We start from the raw sequence: 18409 nt of genomic DNA, 5'->3' as shown, positions 1-18409 counted from the left end.
GATGTTGAAAATGTAAACATGAACAGGGCTCATACTTTCATATGTGGTGGGCCTGTCCAGAAGCAAGGAAATATTGGAGTAAAATAAGGATTTGGTTGCAAGAAATAACAGGGCTTCAAATCCAATTTAAACCAGAGATGTTTTTGCTAGGGATAATTAGAGGAACGTTTACAAAGGAAATTAATTATATCATAATTCATATACTGACAGCAGCAAGAATAGCATATGCCCAAAATTGGAAAATAGATGGCCTCTGAAAACATAATTAAAAAAATAATGGACTGCTCAGAAATGGTTAAATTAACTCTCAAACTGCAAGATAAAGAAGAAAAAGAATACTATACAGTATGGGACAAATGGTATCAGTGCTTAGCGAATAGGAATAACAAATGAAAGTAGAATATTGAGAAATGTAAACATTAGGTTATAGGAATTATAAATGTAAAGAGGAAGTTGCAAATGAAAAACGAATGGAATATATGTAAGATGCTAAACAAAAGGGGATATACTGATGTCTTAGGACTGGGAAGAATAGATGTTGAACTTGGTTTTTATGTTTTGTTTTGTAAAAAGCTTAATAAAAATTACATATTTTAAAAAAATAAAATAAAGCAGGGGCATCCACTTTTGGCCGCTTTAAGACCTTTAATACCTGTGGACTTCAACTCCCAGAATTCCCCACCCTCCCAAAAGTACTTATGACTACATTTCAAAGTTGGGGTGCATGCAGGCTCACAATGTGGGCTGCTTGTCCATCCTGCTGCCTCTTTTTTTTCCCAACCCACAGTTTTGTCACAGAGTAGGACAGGGGTGTCCAAACTTGAGAACTTTTAAGACTTGTGGACTTCAATTCCCAGAATCCCCTAGCCAGCATGGCTGGCTGGGGAATTCTGGGAGTTGAAGTCCACAAGTCTTAAAGTTCTCAAGTTTGGACACCCCTGGAGTAGGACATAACAAAAAAGTTTGTATCTCCTGATCAGAGTGAAATACTCTTTTCTGGTAGAAGGAACATTGAAATTCTTCTGCTGCTCAAGTGAAACAGAAGCCAGGCAGTTTGTTTCCTAAAAGAGTTGCATTTCTCTCTCTCTCTCTCTTTTTTTTGTCCCAGTCCCTGAAGGCCTGCATAACAAAATTGCTTAAGCTTGTATGGGCTTACATCTTTGGCAAGAGTAGGAAACATTTTCCGGTACCCAAAATAAATGTGTTAAGCCTCACAAAGGCCTGGACACTCTTGCCTTAAACTTTAAATGGTTATTGGATGGGGTGGGTTAGGGTACCACTCCATCACACCACATGACATTATAATTATTTATTTGTATCCTGGTTTTATTATTTTTACAAATAACTCAAGGCGGTGAACATACCAAGATGCCTCTTTCCTCCTCTTTTCCCCACAACAGAATCCGTGTGAGATGGGTGGGGCCGAGGGAGACTGGCCCAAAGTCACCCAGCTGGCTTTCATGGCTAAGGCGGGACTAGAACTCACCGTCCCCTGGTGATTGGCCCAAAGTCACCCAGCTGGCTTTCATGGCTAAGGCGGGACTAGAACTCACCGTCCCCTGGTGATTGGCCCAAAGTCACCCAGCTGGCTTTCATGGCTAAGGCGGGACTAGAACTCACCGTCCCCTGGTGATTGGCCCAAAGTCACCCAGCTGGCTTTCATGGCTAAGGCGGGACTAGAACTCACCGTCTCCTGTTGATTGGCCCAAAGTCACCCAGCTGGCTTTCATTGCTAAGGCGGGACTAGAACTCACCGTCTCCTGGTGATTGGCCCAAAGTCACCCAGCTGGCTTTCATGGCTAAGGCGGGACTAGAACTCACCGTCTCCTGGTGATTGGCCCAAAGTCAGCCGGGTGGTTATTCATGCCTAAAGTGGGACTAGAACTCACTTCTCCTGGTTTCTAGGCTGATCCCTTAACAACTAGATCAAACTGACTCTCAAATGTTGTGTTCTGGATTGTGGAGGTGCAGACAGAGTTAGGGAGTCATACATATACTCACACGCTGTCTATTCCTGGTTTGATGTCCCGGGAGGCCTTTGTGAGGAGGGGTTGCTGTTAAGTGGCGGGAAAGACCCCTGAGTGTCTTAATTCCATGTCTTTTCAGGAAGACAGCTCCTCTGGTGACCCCTATGCCCTCCCGAATTCCGTAACGCCGCCTTTGCCAACCTTTCCGAGGGTCTCCAATGCCTACGGCTCCTATCAGGATTCCAATATTCCATTTCCCCGAACCTCTGGAGCGAGGTTCTGTGGGGCAGGTGAGTTGAATCTTAACTCTAGGAAGATGGAAAAGAAAAGGACAGTGGCTGGAAGTCCCGTCTCATCTTTCAGCAGTCTCAGCTGTCCGTTGCTGGTTTGTTACAGCTTCTACACAACCAGCGATTGCTCTAATGCAGGGGTGTCAAATTCATGGCCCCGTGGGCCAGATGAGTCACCTGTTCCCCCCGCCCAATTTAGCGAAGGGGGGGAAATGTCTCGATACGTCACATGATGCCGCCATGATGACGTGGATTTGACACCCCGGCTCTAATGCTACAAGTTCAGGAATCCAGAAATTGCCTTCTTCCACAAAATAAAGCATTCCTGAGTCAGCCTGAATTCGGATTTACTGCATCTTGTACTTTCTTCGACAGTCTTACAGAAATAGCAATAGCGCTTAGACTTATATACCGCTTTATATTGCTTTACTGCATTCTCTAAGCAGTTTACAGTGTCAACCTATTGGTTCCAACAGTCTGGGGCCTCATTTTACCCACCTCGGAAGGATGGAAGGCTGAGCCAACCTTGAGCCGGTGAGGCTCGAACTGCTGGCAGTCGGCAGAATTAGTCTGCAGTACTGCATTCTAACTAATGCGCCACCAATGTTTGGCTAGCACCATTTCCTGGAATATTCCTCCCCGCAGTCTGGTACCAACCCTGGGATTCCCAAGTCATATAGATCTGCTCCAACTCTGCTTACGTTTGGAGTTACTACATGACCAGGGTTTATGCCTTCTTCTAAAGACAGTCCCTGACTTATGACCGAATGTAGCAATCGTTTGACTTCACAATAGATCCCCCTTCCAAAAGGATTTATGGCCTGGTTTCAAGTTCCAACATTGCCTCTCTCCTCGCCCCCCCCCCCTCCCCCCCATGGCCACGTGATCATATTCTGGGCACTCGGCCACTGTCCCTAATTTGCAGTGTCCTATAGACAAATGACTGTGATTTACGATGGTTTTGCTGGAAACCGACATTTACTTTGAGTTCTGGCAAAAACCAGCACACAGCAAACAGTGGGTTTGTTGCGTTGGCATAACAACCTCCACAAAAAAACATCATAAACCTTAGGTGCAACCTACTTTACAGTGGTCCTGACTTACGAGCCTAATTGCCAAGCACAATTACTGTTGTAAATCAAGAACTACCATATTTTTCGGAGTATAAGACGCACCTAGCTTTTGCGGAGGAAATCAAGGGGGGAAAATCTGTCTCTGCCTCCCAGCAATTTGCCTCCTTGGAACAAACAGCAAACAGCACAGACAATATACACTGTTTGTAGTGTTACATTTCAGACTATACTTGTACAGATGCTGTTAAAATGGATGTGCTTTCTGGAAGTATATTTATTCTCTCTGCTATTTAAAAGAAGATACAATAGCACTGGGCCTCTTCAGATCAAGTATTTATTTTAAAAAAACTTCTTCATTTTATTAAGCTATCTAGAACAATAATAAAGCAGTGTTTAAAAAATAAGTCTAATAATTTGAACATTCTATAGACATTTATAGTTATTGACTTACCTCCTTGCAGCAAACAGCCTGATTAGCACAAGAAAAAAAAATCTGCCTCTGTCTCCCAGCAATTTGCCTCTTGGAGCAAACACCAAATTTCACTTTCAGTTTAAGCACGCCTCCTGATCATCAGCTGTTTCAGGCTGCAGGGATTGCTATAGCTTATTGCAACCTCCGCAAGCCCCATTTTCCCCGTTTCCTGCAAGGAGGTAAATTACTGGGAGGCGAAGGCCAAAGGGTGGGGGATGGTGAGTGGGTGGGTGGGGCTACATTTAGTGTATAAGACGCACCCAAATTTTCACCCTCTTTCAAGCGGGGAAAAGGGGCATCTTATACTCCGAAAAATGCGGTACCTTTACTGTTGATGGACAAATTTGTTTCCTTTAAAATAATAAATGGTTCATAAATTCCGAACGTCCAAAAATTTCCGCATGGAATAATGGCTATTGGGTCTCTCTTTCCATTCGAGGCAAGCTTCTCCAGTGTAGGTTTCTCTTGGTTATTTCAGGCTACCTGGTATACTTCACCAGACCAATGACGATGCACCGTACGGTCTCACCTACTGAACCAACACCGCGGTAAGCATCAAGCATTGGCAGACAGCGGCTTTCCCAGATCTTCCCAGCTGTAAGAAGACAACACTGACTTCAGTGAAAGAGTCTGGTTCCATCTTTTCCAACCAAGCAATTTAATTAAAAGGCATGAGCGTTTGTGAGCTACGGCTCACAAAAGCTTAACGCTTTTTAATTAAATTGGTTCATTAGAGAGAAAGAAAATGCGACCGGATTTGCCACCCTAACTCTTGTCAAAGTTTTCTCTGGCAATGTGTGCAATCCAGAGCCTTTGATTGTGTGTGTAGTCGTCAGCTTTTGCATGGACCGAGATAAAATAGCTAGGTTAAACTTCAATAACAATTGAAGTTGTTAATAACTTAATAACAATTTACCTCCAGAAGTTGTAAATGCTCCAACACTGGAAGTTTTTAAGAAGAAACTTGGATAACCATTTGTCTGAAGTGGTGTAGGGTTTCCTGCCTGGGCAGGGGGGTTGGACTAGAAGACCTCCAAGGATCCCTTCCAATTCTGTTTATTCTATTCTATTTTATATTCTATTCTACTCCAATAAAGCATATTCAACACAAAAAGGGACTGCCCTTGACCATCAGTTGCCATGGCCTTCAAACCAAAAGCAGCTTTGCATTGGGGAATTTGACACAGCAATGGAAAACCATCCCGTTCTTACCAGAAATACCCTAAGGAATTTTTCTTCCCTTTGTAAAGAATATTTTCCTGCACCAAAGACTATAAATGGGGACAGCTAGTCCTTGACTTACAATCAGTTGCTTAGCAACCATTAGACATTATAGCAGACCTCCCAAGAGCTTCTCATGATTCAGGTTCAATTTTTTGATGACCAGTCCCCCGTCTCCCCCGCCCTGCCCCCTTCCCCCCGGGTCCTATGATTGCATTTTGGGCACTTGGCAAGCAACCCACAAATGTAGGGCTGTTTGCAGCAATCCTGTGTCATGATGGGCCAGCAATTACTGTGACACCCTTAAAAAAGGTTGCGGAATCAGTCACGTCCACGTACTAATCAAGTAGCATAATTTAGGGCCATAATTCTGGCCTGAATTATAATTCAGTAATTCCGAACAGGGCTGGTGGCTTTAATGGCGTAATGTCTTCAGACCATCACAGCTGTTAGAATAGAATAGAATAAAATAGAATATTGGAATGAAGAATAGAATAGAATAAGCTGGAAGGGACCTTGGGGGTCTTGTCGTCCAGCCTACAAGCAGGAGAGCGTATACCATGGTTGTCCCAAAGGTGCTTTTTCAGGAGGCAACTGGATTTTCTTGTTTTTTCTCTGGAGATACTTTGCTTCTCACCCAAGAAGCTTCTTCAGCTCCTTCTTGCTTCCAGGATGGTACCTACTAAGTGGCATGAGTTGCTTGTCCCAAAACATCTTTGCACTTTGGCAACTGTGGGCAGATATACCCTAATCAATTAATTGCTAATGGGACTAATAGTCTATAAAGATTCTCAGCCATCCAGGTCATGGTTGCCCCAAAGGGGCTTTTTCAGGAAGCAACTGGACTTTCTGTTTTTTCTCTGAAGATACTTTGCTTCTCACCCAAGAAGCTTCTTCAGCTCTGACTGGATGGTGGGGAATGGAGGGATTTACATTCCTTGCAGGCAGTTGGTCATTTGCGTCCTTTTAGAGGGTCGTTGAGGCCACTTGGAGGTTTGTCTATGTCCTCAGGGTCACCTGAGGGGTGCAAATGGTTCCTGTGGTCTGCAATTTTTTTCCTGTGGAAATCCTTCCCTTCCCTACCATCCAGTCAGAGCTGAAGAAGCTTCTTGGATGGGAAGCGAAACATCTTCAAAAGAAAAGACAAGAAAGTCCAGTTGCCTCCTTAAAAAGCCCCTTTGGAAAATGCCCCTTTGGATGGCTGAGAATCTCTACAGGTTTATACCATGGAAGCCGACTCTAATGCCATGGAGGATCTCAGCATGGGGAAGGCGAAAATACTCTTGTCAAGGAAAGTTATACTCCAGCTGGACATTCATGTCTGAAGGTTTGCAGCATTCTGTGTGCATTCAGGATGCTTCAAACCTTTTTCTTTTCTGCAAAGAAGGTGCATCTGGCTGAAGAATGACCGGAATTTCTTCCTTTCCCTTCAGATCCTTGTCAGCCCTGTCGGCTTATCACAGCGGCCTCATCACGCCCATGAAGATCCGTACAGAGAACCCCGCCAACCTGCGGTTGTATGGTGGGAGTCCCACGCGTAGTGAAAAGGAGCAGGTCTCCATCAGTTCCTTCTACTACAAGGAGAGGGTAAGCCCACAGCCCATGAAGCTGCTTGCCCGATACTCTGACTGCTTCAGCAACGCCTGCTGGAATCTTTACTCTTCTAGCTTCCCTTCTGATCCTTCTTCGGTAAGCTGTGCTGGTCAGAGAGACAGCAGGCTACCACAGGTGGTCCTCGATTTGCATCAGATCACGTAGTGACCGTTCAAAGTTACGACGGCACTGAAAAAAGTAACTGACGACCGTTTTTCGCATCATTGCAGCGTCACATATTAAAAAATGCCCCATTTGGCAACCGGCTCACATTTGTGACAGATGCACTATGCCCAGGGCGAGCTGATCCCCCTTTGTGACTTTCTGATGAACAAAGTCAATGAGGAAGCCAGATTCGCTTAACGGCCGTGTGACTCACTGAACAACTGTAGTGATTCACTTAACCACTGCGGCAACAAAGGTCGTAAAAAGCTCACTTAACAAATCTCACTCGGCAGCAGAAATTTTGGGCTCAGTTGTGGTCGTAAGTCGAGGACCACCTGCAGTCCTCGTGGGGAGTGCTATTCAGTGCAGTGGCTCTTCCTTATTGGGGTCCAATTGTTAGGCTTTTATTTGCTAGGAAAATTCCATTGTGTGGAGGTCTCGTCCAGGCTTTTCCAGGGTGGGCAGTGCCCGCCCTTCTATAGTGATCCCTGTCAACTATGGATTTTGGGGCTGTTGGTCAGGAGGGTAGACGCACACCTGGCAGCATTGATCCTGCTGGATCCTAATGGCTGGAGAGCGCCTTCCATGGCGCTTCAGACCATCTCAAGTGCAAAGGATGAAATACCTTTCTTGAATAGGTAGAAAGCTGCACCTGTTGGCTTCTTAGACTGAACAGCTCCATCTAGTGTCGTGATCCTTTAGGTGCCCCTAGACCAGTGATGGCGAACCTTTTCGGCACTGAGTGCCCAAACTGGAACAAGTATGCATGTATGTGCGCGGAGCATCAGAAACCCAAAGACCAGTTGGTCGCACAGATTTTGATTTTCCAGCACATGCATGTGCATCGGCCAGCTGGGCTTTGCATGTGCCTGAAGCGCTGGAAACCCAAACACCAGCTGGCTGGCGCACACATACCTGTTTCAAGGTTGTTTTCTGGACCACTTTCAGGCTGTTTTGGGGCCATTTTGTAGGCTGTTTTCGGGCCGTTTTCTGGTGCTCCAGGGTCCTCAAAGACCAGCCAGGAACCAGAACACCAGCTGGTGACGGCACGCATGACCACAGAGAGGGCTCTGCGTGCCATTTCTGGCACACGTGCCATTGGTTCGCCGTCACGGCCCTAGACAGTTATTTCGGGCAAACATTCAGAGAAAATTACATGAAGGTCATTTGTGCAGCAAAGATTCCAGCAATAGCTGGGAGGTTATTGCCATCTTAAGAGCTGCAGGACCCTCCTTTTAACAGAACACTTTGCGAAAGGACAGAGCGGAGGTCCCAGTCACCTCTCATGGCCGAGAAAAAAAAACCCCAGCCTTGAAGCTGAGTATCTATGGAGATTTGCAATCATCCAGGTAACGGTGCTTTTTCCAAAAGGCAACTGGACTTCCTTGATTTGATTTGATTTTTAATATTTTGCTTCTCCTCCAAGAAGTTATTCAGTTCTAACAAACTGGTAGGGAATGGAAGTTAGTTGGAACTGAAGAAGCTTCTTGGATGAGAAGTGAAATGTTTTCAGAGAAAAGAAAACCCTCAAAAAAAGTCCAATTGTGTCAGGCCTGTCTCGGCTTGGGCGTTTAGGAAAGAAAGACCCTCGACTCCCATTTGTAGCAAAAGGTACACTTTTACTAAAGCCAAATGGTCACAACATAAGCAAAGCCAGATCTGAATATTCCCGCGTAAACCCAGTGCTTTTCTCTTTTCCTTCTCCCCTTGGCCCTCCTGTGAATATGCAAATGATATTCAAACAAGGTCTTTTGGTGACACTTCTAAAGTTTGAGGCCTCTTTGGGTGTATTCCGTTCCCATGCCTGTGTCCTTGGATCTTTCAACCATTGTCTCTGGTTGGCACATCTGGCTACTGACATCTGTGCTCCCTGCATCCCCCCCATCTCCCATCAAAGTGAAGCAGCCCTGGAGCGGTTATGACGGCAGATCTGACAAGTTGCCTTTTAGGGGGAAAAAAGCACCTTTGGAACACCTTGAAGCTGAGCTGTCCTAAGACAAATGAGGCCCAAAAGGAGTGCAGAAATTTCTTTAGAATTCTGATTTGGGATTTCAGGGAAGCCTCCGGAGGGCGAAAAACGGTCTTAAAAGAAGGCCCAAGTCAGCTGGCCAGCGCGTACATGTGTGCTGGAGCTGACAGGGCAACGTCGCACATATCCTAACAAATGGCTACGCTTGCCACCTGTGTCACGCGTGCCATAGGTTCTCCATCATGGACATCCAGGGGCCCTTCCAACTCTTATTAATCTGTATCTGTATCTTAACATGGAAAGGAAGATAGTAGCTCGTCCTCTAATTTGTTTATTTGCCCATCTAATCATTTCTTCTGTTGCCTGAAGTTGTCTGGAAACACACCTTTGTTTGCTTCTGACTATACCTCCCTTCTAAGATCCTTTGGAGAGATGGCTTGGCTGGGAACACACAGCCCTGGAACCTGGGGGAGGGAAGGGGGGGTGGGCATCCTGAGCCGAGCTGTAGCCCGGCCGGCAAATTCAGAGCCACGGTGATTAGCGAGTAGGACTACTGACTCCAAACTTCATTGAGAACAAGCCTTCTTGATATCATCACCTGAAACAGGAATGAAAATACTCCTGATTGTACCCCTTTAGAACAGGAACCGTTCCCGAACTTCCGGTTTGCCCGTAGGGCTGTTTTTTTTGTGCTCCAGAAGCTTCAGGGAAGCTCATGAAGCCTCTAGAGGGCCTCGGGGCGGGGGGAGGCCCTTTTCGCCCTCCCCAGGCTTTTATAAAGCCTCTGGAGCCTGGGGAGGGCGAAAAATGGCTTTAAAAAAGGGTGAAACTCAGCTGGCCAGCACGCACATGTGTGCTGGCCAGCTGACAGGGCAGCTCCTCGTGTGCCCTGACAAATGGCTCCGCGTGCCCCCTGTCGCATGCGTGCCATAGGTTCGCCATCACTGCCCCAATTGATTCATGAGTATCGAGTCAAGTTTCATTACAAAACTACTCATTTATTAGGAGCACCATTGGCAAAACCTTTTCACAGTCAGGTCTAAGCTTGTTTGAGTTATAGCTGACCTTTACCCCTGTTCCTTCCCTCCCCTCAGTCTGTGTCGTAAATCACATTCCCCAATAAGATACACCCCTCCCAAGCCTGCTGCAGTAATCTGAGATCTGACTTCAGCCGACAGTATGCGTGGAATGCACTCCCCCCTCCCTTTCTCTCACAATGACAACGTTGGGAGTTGACACTGCAGGCTTCGGCAGGGCTGGGGGAAGGCAACAACGCCTCCATTTTTGCGAAAAATGACCCATTTTCCTCCCGTTTTTCACAAAAACAGTGGCATTTTTGCCTTCCCCAGGCCTGCTGAAGCCTGCAGAGTGCCCTGGGGGCCGGAGAGGACAAAATCCTTTTTTTTTCTTACTTACCTCTTCGAAATCTTAGTGCATCTTATACACCGGTGCGTCTTATAGTCTGAAAAATGCGGTACCCAAAAACTGATCCCCTCTGAACATTTGGGTGGATTGCAGTTCCTCCTTTCCATTGGTAGGTCGTCTCCACTTTTATGGGTTGCGAGTAACGCAGGCTGTTACCGCTCAAAAAATGTCCCTGGGAGGGCCAGAGGGTCCTTTTTTTGCCTGCAACCTGGGACAGTGGACCATAAGGGGATGCATTTGGGGGGGGGGGGGGCAACCCTGTCGGTGTTTGCTTCCTTGCAAAAGAAGAGCAGTGGGGGGAATGTCTCCAGCTGGGTCACGTTTTAAAGCTGCCCCCTTTTTTTGCTCCTCTGCAGCTTTGGGGCCTCCCAAATCCTTTAATAACCAGAGTTTCTCAGCTGCATGTTCTTTTCTTCCTTTTCTCTTTTTTTCTCCACGGCTCTCCTCCTCCTCTTCCTTCCCTTCTTCCGGGCGTAACATTCTCATGCACAGAGGCCTCTTTGCTCTGCCAGACGGCGTTGGTCGATACAAGCGATTAACGACTTCCCGGTACTGTGTGCTGTGTACCTGCCACCCTTGGCTAACTCTGTCTGCTCCTCGCGGGCCCAAGAATAACCCGCCACTTGGTCAGCTTTGTATAACCTAGAGGGCAGAAGTTCGGCTTGGGGCTGGGTGGGAGGGAGGGAAGCCAGATTTGTGTAATGCTGGTCTTGGGTAGGAAGGTGGGTCTTCTAAGGCCATGTTTCTCAACCTCAGCAACTTTGAGAGATACTTCAACTCCCAGAATTCCTTAGCCAGAGATACTTTAGGATGGATAGACTTCAACTCCCAGAATTCCTTAGCCAGAGATACTTTAGGATGGATAGACTTCAACTCCCAGAATTCCTTAGCCAGAGATACTTTAGGATGGATAGACTTCAACTCCCAGAATTCCTTAGCCAGAGATACTTTAGGATGGATAGACTTCAACTCCCAGAATTCCTTAGCCAGAGATACTTTAGGATGGATAGACTTCAACTCCCAGAATTCCTTAGAGATACTTTAGGATGGATAGACTTCAACTCCCAGAATTCCTTAGCCAGAGATACTTTAGGATGGATAGACTTCAACTCCCAGAATTCCTTAGCCAGAGATACTTTAGGATGGATAGACTTCAACTCCCAGAATTCCTTAGCCAGAGATACTTTAGGATGGATAGACTTCAACTCCCAGAATTCCTTAGTCAGAGATACTTTAGACTGGATAGACTTCAACTCCCAGAATTCCTTAGTCAGAGATACTTTACGATGGATAGACTTCAACTCCCAGAATTCCTTAGCCAGACATACTTTAGGATGGATAGACTTCAACTCACAGAATTCCTTAGTCAGAGATACTTTAGGATGGATAGACTTCAACTCCCAGAATTCCTTAGCCAGAGATACTTTAGGATGGATAGCCTTCAACTCCTAGAATTCCTTAGCCAGAGATACTTTAGGATGGATAGACTTCAACTCCCAGAATTCCTTAGCCAGAGATACTTTAGGATGGATAGACTTCGACTCCCAGAATTCCTTAGTCAGAGATACTTTAGGATGGATAGACTTCAACTCCCAGAATTCCTTAGCAAGAAGATACTTTAGGATGGATAAACTTCAACTCCCAGAATTCCTTAGTCAGAGATACTTTAGGATGGATAGACTTCAACTCACAGAATTCTTTAGCAAGGAGATACTTTAGGATGGATAAACTTCAACTCCCAGAATTCCTTAGCAAGGAGATACTTTAGGATGGATAGACTTCAACTCCCAGAATTCCTTAGCTACACATAGTGTAGAACAGGAGTATCAAATTTGATTTCATCAAGGGCCACATCAGGGTTGTGTTTGACCTTGGGGGGAGGGGGCTGGGGGGAGCTGTGGCCATAATGGGTGTGGCCAGCTCAATGTCACTCACATCGGGGGTGCCTGTGGTGGCCCGAGCACTCTGCCAGCTCTGTTTTCGGCTACGATGGCCTCCTGCAACCCTCTGCCAGCCAAAATGGAGCTTGTGTGTGGCCCTCGCAGGCTCTTTTTTCTCTCTTTTCACCCCGGGCCAATCCTTCACTGTTTCCAGGGCAGCCCTGTGGGCCAGTTCTAAGCACCTTCAGTTTGACACCCCTGCATTAGAACGTATGGACTTCACCTCCCAGAATCCCTTAGCCAGCCGTGCGGGCGAGGGAATTCTGGGAGTTGACTCCACACGTTTTAAAAGCTGCTGAGGATGAGACGCATCTTAAGGGGCAGTAAGCATCCTTAAACAATAAAAATGACGGGTGCTTTACTTGGAACTGCGTCCATCAAGCTAGAAAGTGGAACTTAGACTGTGAGGCTAAAGCAGGGGTGTCCAAATTTGGGAACTTTAAGACTTGTGGACTTCAACTCCCAGAATTCCCCAGCCAGCATGGCTGGCTGGGGAATTCTGGGAGTTGAAGTCCACAGTCTTAAAGTTCCCAAGTTTGGACACCCCTGGGTTAAAGGATGACGGAGGAGCAATTATCAACTTCTGACAGTTTCATGACTGGCTGCAACTGACAGGCAAGCATTTTGCGAGACATTGGTCATGTGAGTTTCCTCCCCATTTTATGACCTTTCTTGCCACGGTTGTTAAGTTAAGTGCAAAGTCTGCATGCTTGAGTCTTTCACGTGGAACCCTAAATTCAGAAAATTGGTGATTTTACAGCGGGCCCAAATGTTGATTACTGACGTCCAATTTCTTGGAAGGGAGAGCGGTTTTCCATGTGGAGTGGAGTCTGGATTTTATTTTGCTAATTGTTTTCAGTGTGGCAGTGGCACCCAAGTTAATATCCTTCTTAGAATTTTATCAGGCAAATTTCTTAATCCCGTGAGGTTCTCTTTGTAACACATATGCCATATTTCCCCCCTAAAATCTGGGTGCGTCTTATACACTGAATGCAGCATTTTTGGCCTCCTGAAATTCCGCCCCCTTTGCAAAATGGACATGCAGAGGGTTTGGGAGGCCTGCAAAGTACTCCTGGGGGCTGGGGAGGGCAAAAATGAGCAGAAAACAGGCCCGTTTTTGGCCTGATTTTGCCCCCTCCCCTCCAGCCAACAGGAGCTCTCTACAAGCCTCCCAAAGCCTATGCATGCCCTATTTTTTGCAAAAAAAAAAACCGGGCCCGTTTTTACAAAAAATGGACCGTTTGTTGCTTGTTTCTTCCCCCCTCAGCTCCCAGGACCACCTTGCAGACCTCTCAAATTCTCTGCATGCCCTGTTTTTAACAAAAAATGAGGCGTGCAGAGGGTTTGGGAGGCCTGTAGAGTGCAAAATATATATATATTTTTAATCTACCTCTTCAAAATCTTGGTGCGTCTTATACTCTGGTGCATCTTATAGTCCGAAAAATATGGGATCATTACAACTATCCCTCCTGGCAAATGTATTATTATCTGGTTATCTTAGGGGTTTTTTAATTCGTTGTGTCTGTTTTAGGGATTTAAAATTTGTATTTATATAGCTTTGTACAGTTCTTTTAATTGCATTTTAACCTCCTCCAAACTGTACATATTTAACTTTTTGACTGTATTTTCTGATATTTCTATGGACTGTACACCGCCCCGGGTCCCTTCTGGGAGAGGGGGCGGTCTAGAAGCACCAAATATATTTATTATATATATATATATATATATATATATATATATATATATATATATATATATATATATATATATATATATATATATATATATATATATATATATATAAATAAATAAATAAATAAATAAATAAATAAATAAATAAATAAATAAATAAATAAATAAATAATAAAAAATAAATAAATGGCATGTGGGATTCACACGACACCCTTAACTCCACTTTGGGGTTTTCTAAAGTACAATTCATGCAAGATGGTACACCCCAGAGGTCCCAAACCCCCCTAAGCCATGGCCCACTACCGGGTCTTGAGTCGTTTGGAACCGGCCACAGAAGTGGTGGGTGAGGGCACATGTGCGCATCCCTGCTTGCACGAGCAGTAGGCATTCGCATGCATGAACGTTCCATTTGCACGAGCAGCGGGCACATGTGCTCACCCCTTGCACAATTGGAGCTGCGTGTGTACTTGCCTTCCTCTCGGACAGAACCACCCTCACTGGTCCGCAAAATCAGAAAGGTTAGGGAACTCCTGTATACCAAAACAATTGAACAGCATGTTGAAGCACAAAGTTTCGTTCCATTTTAGTCTAGTTGGTCTGGTGGTTCTATCTCTCTCGCCACATTTCTGGCTCCCAGATAGATAAATCATCATCATCTTTTAAAGACCCCATAATCCCTTGCAGGGTGGAGTCTTGGGCAACTGTATGGAGCTGAGTGTTTACTGGCCGGACACCCTTCCTGTTGCCAGAGTGGAGTTCTATTCAGCAGATATATTCTCAAGGGTGCCCAGAGAGAGAGAGACATAACTGCCTCTACCTAGGATTGAACTCATAGCCTCCTGATTGTGAGACGAGAGCTCCACTTTTAGGCCACCACACCACTCTGGCCCCCAGATAGAGGATGGCCTTGAAACCTAGGTCCCTCTTCCTCTGAGATGTTCCCCATGCGAGGTACAGTATTTCGGGGTGCAGAATTGGTGCTTCCACTGAAAAGGGGTGATCATACCTGGAACCATCAACAGGTTCAACATGAACAAACAACTATCCAAACTGAGACTAACCCAAATCACTTTCCTATGGAAAACTTGGTGAAAGAGAAGATGGATTATATTATATTATCCTGATGTCAGCGTTCCAAATATCATTCAGAATTAAATCAGAGTCCAAGGCAGAGCTATCCTTAAAGTTCCAATTTAATAAGACAGACATGTTGGCACAAACTGTGGAATCCCGAATCTGAACGCTTCCTCGGATTCCAGTTGAAAGTTCAAAACCTTACCCCCACACCCACAAGTCCATCACATGGTCCAATCTTCCTCTGCCACGCTGGCATTTCCACCCATCTAGTTCTGGTCAGGTGCAGAGGTGCGGAGACAAAAGATGACCTTGGGCTTCAAGAAAGGAATGTTCTACTATGACAACAACACATTCCACAATTCTACTCCTTACTATTCCCCCTCCCAATTACCCCACTAATGAAACAGCATAGTAAAATAATAGAGTGTGTGGCAGGCCAAAGATCCTAAAAGGAATATGACTGCAGGCCTGACACCTGTGCTCAGTCCTGGAGGAATCTTCTGGAAGCCTCTTCCTCCCAGTCTGAAGTGGGACGATCATAGGATTTAGAATCTTTGTCTGTCCCTCTTGCTGCTATTGACCTGTGACCTATCCTAGCTAGTAGGACAGTTAATAGAGCCGAGATAAGCACAGTGGTTAGAGTGCAGTACGGCAGGCTGCTTCAGCTTACATGCTAGTTGCAGTTCAGCAGTTCAAATCCCACCAGGCTCAAGGTTGACTCAGCCTTCCATCCTTCCGAGGTGGGTCAAATGGGGATCCAGATTGTTGGGGGCAAATAGGCTGACTCTGTAAACCGCTTAGAGAGGGCTGGAAAGCACCGTGAAGTGGCATATAAGTCTAAGTGCTATTGCGGTTGCTAATAGTTAGGGTCCTATTCAGCAGAGAGATTTTCACTCTTCTTTGGCTTCTCTGTGAGCTGGGAGGGTGTAGAACTAATGCCCCTTTCTCCCTACAATGGGCTTGGAATAGAAGTGGCAGCAGGCATGAAATCCAGCAGGTTCTGGAGAACTGGGAGCAGAAATTTTGAGTAGTTCGGAGAACCGGCAAATGCTACCTCTGGCTGGTCCCAAAATGGGGAGGGAATGCAGGTTTTTGCAGTATCCTTCCCCTGCCAAGCCCACCAAGCCACGCCCACAGAACCAATAGTAAAAAAAATTGAATTTCACCAGTGGCAGAGATGGTTTTCTGCTCCGGCGAGCGAGCTGGAGTCCACGTTTTCTCCATGAAGAAGCTCAGCAAGACACAGGGGTCTTTAGCCGGAACTGGGAATGAGATAGCGGGCTGTATCTCTGCTGTGTCAATCGCTCTGACCTTGGAGGGAGTGGCTAAGCCTGTAAACGATTGTTTATGCATCCCTCTCCTTGTTTTGGGGTGTTCCACCTGGTGAAAATTGACAGCATTCGTTGCCCTCCTTAACTCTTAAAGCCTTTTTTTGGAGCCAAACTTGTTTCCTTAAAGCAGGGGTGTCCAAACTTGGGAACTTTAAGATTTGTGGACTTCAATTCCCAGAATTCCTGGCTGGGGAATTCTGGGAGTTGAAGTCCACAAGTCTTAAAGTTCCCAAGTTTGGACACTCCTGCTTTAAAGCCTGTGCCGGAAACCTCTCAGTTACAAGTGCACTCCGGTCCAGAAAAGACTGTATAGATCTTCCGTGCCAATTTCCTTCCCCATCCAAACTGGCCAAGGGGCATCCTAGTCTTTTCATCTCTTTGCTTGCCCCTCCAAGAAGTTGCGGGCAGCGGGAGGACCTGGTGTGGGACTTGCTCTGCTGATTGTGTGAAGATCCCCTCGGGTGCTACAAAAAAAAAACCCCAGTGGCTTATTCTTGGGCTAGCTCCTTGTCTCAATCCGCAGCTCTTTCGCTCTGGCTGCGGATTGAGACACTCTGCGTGAACATCCATGGCCTGGGCAGAGATCACTAGTGTGCTTTTGGAATGCATCCCACTCCTGGCGTCCCTTTCCCGATGCTAACAATCGCAAGGAGTCTGGTAGCACTTTTTCTGCCTAACTGTTTTCTTAAAAGGGGGCAATCTTCTAAGATAAAATTGGTAGATTAGAGAAGGGACTACCAGAGGCCTGATAATTCGCCTGTCTAAACCAACACAGCTCTCTTCCTGCAACCTTCCTGATTGTTTAAGACGAGGCAGCTCCAGTTTGCTGATGTTCTGCCTTCCGCATGACCTTTAGATCCTTTGGATATTGGTGCCCTTGCCCATCTTGCTATATCTGCCCTCCATGCCAGGCTAGAAAATTGCTGCTCAATGAGGTCTGAACGCTGCCACAAAATTACTGTATTTACTAGAAAATGGATGTTCCTGGGTGCGTTAAGAGCCCAGTAGCTTCCCACCTTGGAATGTGATGTCTGCAGAGCAGCTAAAAGTGCTAAAAGTTGTCCTGGAGAACGCAAACAGTTTTAGGATTTCAAGAAACGTGACTTTTAATATTCAAGAAACGCTTGGAGAAGGAATCTTAGGGGATAAATAGGAGGAGCAATCTACTGCCACCGTTGCTGCATTGTGGTTTTTTAATTTTTTTAAAAAAAGATTAATATCTCCCATTGCAAGCACCTAATTAAATATGTGATAATAGGCTCCGTAGCTATGATTTCTTTTCACTTTTAACTAAAGGTGAAAGTTTGTATGTGATACCTCATGAAATTCTGAGTGTGGATTTACTCTGTGGAGCTGTGAGGCCACTTTAACCTCCAAATGGTTTATTTTTTTAAAGGATTTAGAGGATTGTGTTAGATTTGCTGAGAATACAAGTAACAGTGCAGATTTCCTTTTCTGATCTTCCTGTCAACTTCCTGTCAATTATCTTCCAGTCACTTTAAGTATAGAAGGACTTGTCAAGGCAGAACAGGAGTTCAGAATTGCAAATCTGTGCAAGCATATATGATTTGCAAAAGCAGGGGAAAATTGCCAATTTTGCTTCATGCTCTCGCTCTCTCTTTTAAGCATAGAACACTCATCAGCCTGCACATTCAGAAACCAGGGGGCATAGATGACAGGACCGCAGTAGCATCTAACGAATCCCTGCCATTGTCCATAAGGTGCACGTGAGAATTTCAGCTGCATAAATGCACAAGGGGAGGCGTGAACCCTGACCACCGCATTACTCCATGTGACTTCCTCCTGTGAGGTCATACTGATGGCTGACCTTCTAACTTTTCACAGCAGGAAATTTCTCCAAAGATCACAAATCCCAAATAGTTCGGCACTCTCCTATAACTAGCCAGATGTTGGAAGTGACTTGGTGACAAGGCAGTTTGACCTTTCATACATTCTTTACCATGTTGGAAACAAGCTTTGCATGTAAATCCAGGAACTTCGAGGTGTTCTGTGCCTGCAGGCATTCTTAAATGCCTGCAGCAAACATTTGCACATAACAGAGGAATCTGGGAAATGTACCAAGTCCTCATCTTGAATGCAAATCCTATGCACAGAAAGGAAATGACAGGGGTGTCAGGCTAGTGGCCTGCAAGCCACGCCCACTCCAGCTTCACAAAGGGGGAAAAGGTCACAA

At 45.7% G+C, this 18409-nt stretch overlaps 1 protein-coding gene across 2 annotated transcripts in view; it reads left to right on the top strand.

Annotated features, from left to right (window-relative positions):
* WDR59 (WD repeat domain 59) overlaps positions 1–18409 on the top strand; it is a 76043-nt gene that overhangs the window by 36482 nt on the left and 21152 nt on the right. For both annotated transcript variants that reach the window (XM_081963013.1, XM_081963012.1), the window contains exons 16-18: positions 2107–2257; positions 4281–4350; positions 6457–6610. In XM_081963013.1, coding sequence (XP_081819139.1) covers positions 2107–2257; positions 4281–4350; positions 6457–6610 — 375 coding nt within the window. The remainder of the gene's footprint in view (positions 1–2106; positions 2258–4280; positions 4351–6456; positions 6611–18409) is intronic.

This window comes from Natrix helvetica (assembly GCF_964273705.1).
Source record: "Natrix helvetica genome assembly, chromosome: 10".
In the NCBI taxonomy this organism is placed as follows: Eukaryota; Metazoa; Chordata; class Lepidosauria; order Squamata; family Natricidae; genus Natrix; species Natrix helvetica.
Note: the sequence above shows the minus strand (reverse complement) of the source record. Positions and strands in the feature narration are given on the sequence as shown.